General features: G+C 34.0%; 1 protein-coding gene across 1 annotated transcript; it reads right to left on the bottom strand.

Annotated features, from left to right (window-relative positions):
- Window positions 1–618: 618 nt before the first annotated feature.
- LOC143543966 (putative inorganic phosphate transporter 1-9) lies at window positions 619–2,784 on the bottom strand. Its single transcript, XM_077036161.1, has 2 exons — window positions 1,964–2,784; window positions 619–1,538 (listed from the first exon to the last, which is right to left on the bottom strand). Exons 1-2 carry the CDS (start codon window positions 2,707–2,709, stop codon window positions 632–634), a joined length of 1,653 nt encoding a protein of 550 aa, XP_076892276.1. The 5' UTR covers window positions 2,710–2,784; the 3' UTR covers window positions 619–631.
- Window positions 2,785–4,963: the final 2,179 nt, after the last annotated feature.

Genomic DNA, 4,963 nt, shown 5'->3' with positions numbered 1-4,963 from the left:
TAAGAAATTAAGATGAAGATTATGAATAATAATCGCAAAAGGTATAAATTTCATTAATCTTGGAAGATACATATAGACCACAAATTGTTCATGTCTTAATGCTAATTACAATTTCAACCCTTCTACAATACATAAATATTAAAACTAACTAAAACAAAGTTTGACACTTTACATAACTAACCCTAAACTTTACATAGAAGGGATTAATTCTAAAAGAATATACGCACGACCCTGTGTTCAAAAGAGTTACATAACGAGTTAATGGTGAATTTGGTCCAACATTCTTATACGATTCAGACGATTCGAAAAGAAGGTGAAAGTGAAACCGAAGATGAAGATAAAAATAAAGGCGAAGATGAGTCTTTAGTTGAAAATGAACATAAAGATGAAGGTGAAGACGAATAGTATTTCATTCTCTTATAAATATATTTTCAATCATTAGTTTCAATGAGAACATTATAATATATAACTAACACACCAATCTCTTTAAATCGAAATAACGAATCAAATATGATATACGCACGTAATTTATTTTTCCTAAACTTTCATCTAACCATCTATCACTAGTCATCACCTCTACTGCCTATAAAGTTTTTATGGTTGTAATCTAAACAATAAGAATATCTACATATTATACATAAAGAGACGCCATTTCACCCGTGTTAGTTTCATTTCTTTTAGCCCAAGCCCTATGAGGCCAAAATCTCACAAACCAAACACCGGTGAACTCATCAGCATTCTCATTCTCCTCCAATGATCTCCCCATTGTCTCTCTTGTAAAAAAATACGTCACAAAAAACCCTAAAACACAAACCACGCCCATGAACGTTAACGTATGCGACGCCGAATGACGATCACGAGAAGCCCACAGAAACCCAACTGACCCGATTATCGCCCCTACTTTTCCAACCGCACCCGAAATCCCATGGCAAGTTGCACGAAACCTAGCCGGGAACAACTCTGCTGGAACTATGAACGTGGTCGTGTTTGGCCCAAAATTTGAGAAAAAGAAAGTGAGCCCATAGAGAATAATGAAACCGAAATTTTGCTTGGATTCCCAATCGCCCTTGTTAACCTTTGCCATTGTGAACAAGCTTACCGCCATGAAGAAGAACCCGGCTGCCTGAATCTTGACTCGCCCAACGTAATCAATCAAGTAAACTGTCACAACATATCCAGGGATCGTTGAACAGATAGCAATGAGTGCTTGGAATTTTGCGATCTGCAATGCATCTTTGTAAAGATTAATGTTTTCTTTCCGTTTCATATGGCCGCTAAATGCATGGTATTGGAATATGTTGAGACTGTAGAAGACAATATCGATGAGGAACCAGTTGACAGATGCGGCGATGAGATCTCGACCATGTCGTCGAAGAAATTCCCTAGAGAAGAAAGGGTAGGTGTTCGACAAAGCAGCGCGAGTGTTTGGAGTCTCCATCATCTCGACATCTTCCTGGATTGTACTAAGTGGCACATTCATCACTCTCCCTATATCTTTTGCTGCTTGTAATGTGTTTTTCTCGACCAAAGCCGTGAATCTGTAATTTTTACGGTGTTAAGTCTTTCTTGATTACAAGATGTAGAACTAGGTAATTCCTTTTTATATATCAGTAAAATAAATTATTTTGTAGCGATTGTGTTTTTTTAACAATTACAGTAAAATAAAGACACAAAGAAAATAAAAATAAAAATTGTGTATTTAGATTACTAAAATGAATTTAAGTAACAACTTATTAAAGCAATCTAAACTATTTGTTAAATGAACTGTTAATAAATGATGATCTTGACCTCCAAATAATTCATTGTCCACCCTAATAAAAATCTTGAATGTGCGTTTGTTGTTTCATGATACACTTGTACCACAAAAAAATTATCTAGTTTTATGAATCTTTCCAAAAACCATCTAGAAATACTATTGGTTAAAGTTCCTAGATAGAAAGAATTAAGGATCAGTTGTTCATACCGTGCGGTTTCAGGCATCTTCATCCGCCAATAGTAAGTCATAGATGCTGGAATTGCACCAAACATGAGAATGAGCCGCCATGCCAAGTCCGCCTCAGGTGGGACCGGAGCATTGGTTACTGGTGGTGCGAGGTCGGACGGCCTCTTTAGCCTGTACTCGTTGGCACTAGCTTTAAAAATGGAGCACACTATCATGGAAACAAGCGAACTCAAAAGTATCCCAAACCCTTGCATGGAGAACACACCCGCAATAAACGCTCCACGAGTCCGCTTGTTAGCGAACTCCGCCATAATAGTAGCCGATAACGGGTAATCCCCTCCTATTCCAATCCCGAGCAAGAACCGAAAGAACCCAAGGCTAACAAACACCATTGATGTCAATTTAGATAGTGAAAATCCGCATCCAATAGACCCCACCACCATCATCACCAGAGAAATTCCGTACACACGGCGTCGTCCGACACGGTCACCAAGCCGGCCGAAGACCAGTTGACCAATCACGGCCCCCATTAACGCGACGCATATCATCGTCGAGTTAATGACTGTTGGAACCTCAAACCATTTCTTCTGGTCCACGTCTCTATGTATCTCAGGATAATATATCCTTCCTATCATCCTCATGATAAGAGGGATACAAAACAAATCGTAACTATCTGTAAACAAACCCATACCTGCGATTATGATCGCTTTAAAATGGTAATATTGTGTCTTGGCGACATCAAGAGCTGATAAAACTTTGAGCGCCATTTTTCAGATTAGTTTATGGATTGGTTCAAACAGAAGACTTTATAAGAAATATAAATAACAAAATATAAATGATTGGAAACTGCCTGGGAGTTTCCAAGTTACAAATTTTTAGCATATGCTTCCGAAGACTTTTGAGATAAACAATATCTAAGTGAATAGGTTTCATGTTTGTTTGTGTGATTCATATTGTGGTGCCCATTTGGTTGTATTAACATGACAAGTGAATTTAATGTTTTGACATCATCTATAATAATAACGGGTTGGTTACTGCCATTTCTAATTTGATTTTACTCTCTATTATCATTAATATTATTTCATTTTAACTTTATTTTTAAAACAGTGTTGAAACTACCCCCGACATCTGAGTGAGTCTTTTTAAGATGGGATGTCAATTGTTAATATTGATTTTGACATCTCAAGCTTGACCACACAAGAACACAGGGGCGGATCTACCTTGATGGTTGGTGGTGCACGGGAACTCCCGAGTTTTGAAATAGTAGTGTAATGCTATATATAAATTCTGGAGTGCACCACCTTATAAAATTAAAATGCACCCTCTAAACAAATTAGAAAAATAATGGAGCGGCTAAGATGTTGGTTGTTAACATTATAGTCTCGTGTTTGATTCTTGTTAACATTGGAGTGGCTAATGCCTTTATTTTTTAACTTATATCTCATTTCATGATTAAATTTATTTGTTTTTAACTTTTTATAAATAGTTTTTTATCTAGTAAGTTAATATTAATACTTTATGAAGTTTCGTTTTCTAGTTTGATTAAAAAATGTTGGGTTATTTATTAGTTTTTATTTTATATATGTTATTTTATTTCTAATATATGGTTAATTTTATTTTGTATTTTATATAGTGATTAATTAAGAAACCTATTTTGTTTCACAAGGTTTTTTACTGATTGTTTTAATTTTACTTATTTGTGTTTTCTAGCATTTAAGACATCACTTCATCAGTTAAACATTTAAGGGACGAGGAGGGTCCCGAACCCCTATTTTTTTTTCTAGAAGTATAAATATAGCTCGTATACTTTGAATAATGTAATGTTTTAATTTTTTCGGATCCTAATTTGAATGTTCAAGTCCGCCTTCTATTGTATCATATATTTATTATGTTATAAACTTTTCCCGAATCGAACCGTCTAACCGACTCGAACCGTCTAACCGGCCCTATTTTCTTTTATCCGATTATATGAAATTGAAGCATCTAAAAACAGTGCACCCCTCTAAAAAACATTCTCGAATCCGTCGCTTCAAGAACACCCAAAAGAAAGAAACCCACAACTACGAGAAACCCCTACTCGAGTCATGTTTCAAACTCAAGACCTTAAGATAGAAAGTTTTAACCATCATCCCCATATCAGTATACCATAAACCAATTGCATAGATATTAATTCTAAAACCTAAAAACTAGTATTACTAGTCAACCTTTCTAGAGTAATGCACAAGTCTTCTTTGTGTTTTAATAACATGATCATTTGGTTAGGAAGTATCAATGACGCATGGGTCTATTCATTTTATCTTTCTTTTTTATTTGATATTAGTTGGTCTGAATATTTAATTTCTAGACATTGTATATCTAACTAATATATTAAAGTGACACAATTTTGTCCATATGTCCTTCACCTAAATTGTCTGCATAGGCTTCCATGTCATCAACCTTCCATAAATTTATTTTCCACATGTTCACAATAAAATTTTTATCAATGATATTGACTTTTATTTTTTGTAACTTATTAATGTAATTATGATATTAATTATTCTAATGATTGTTAGAATTATATTTACTGAATTATTTATTTATAAAGTATTTTCTTTTTATGTTATAGACATAGATTTGTGTTGATTGAATATGTTTTTTTACATTTTATATTGTTTTTTGATATGTTTTTCACACGTGTGTAACACGGGTTATTATCCTAGTATTATATATATAGCAGGAAACTAGTCAATTATGTTATCGAGTAATACACGTCTTCGTTAAAAATTAAAAAGTATGTCAACTGACGGTTAGCTTCTATCAGTTATATATAGTTACATTAATGGAAAAATCCAAAGGAAACACTATTAGTACCACCGGTTAATTAATAATGTTCGAAGTCATCACAGTGGGGCCAAAGAAAATCCCGATTAACTAAAATGTTTTGATAACACTAAAATCACCAATATAAAATAATGAAAGTTATAATTATAAATATACAAATTAGTTCAAAGATCCTTAAAAATTTGTAGTAGTTTGACGGTG

The sequence above is a fragment of the Bidens hawaiensis genome, unplaced genomic scaffold (assembly GCF_021521415.1).
Source record: "Bidens hawaiensis isolate Kalapana, Puna unplaced genomic scaffold, B.hawaiensis_p1.1 tig00013397_1, whole genome shotgun sequence".
NCBI classification, from domain to species: Eukaryota; Viridiplantae; Streptophyta; class Magnoliopsida; order Asterales; family Asteraceae; genus Bidens; species Bidens hawaiensis.
The sequence above is the reverse complement of the archived record's forward strand: the minus strand, read 5'-3'. Positions and strand labels throughout refer to the sequence as shown.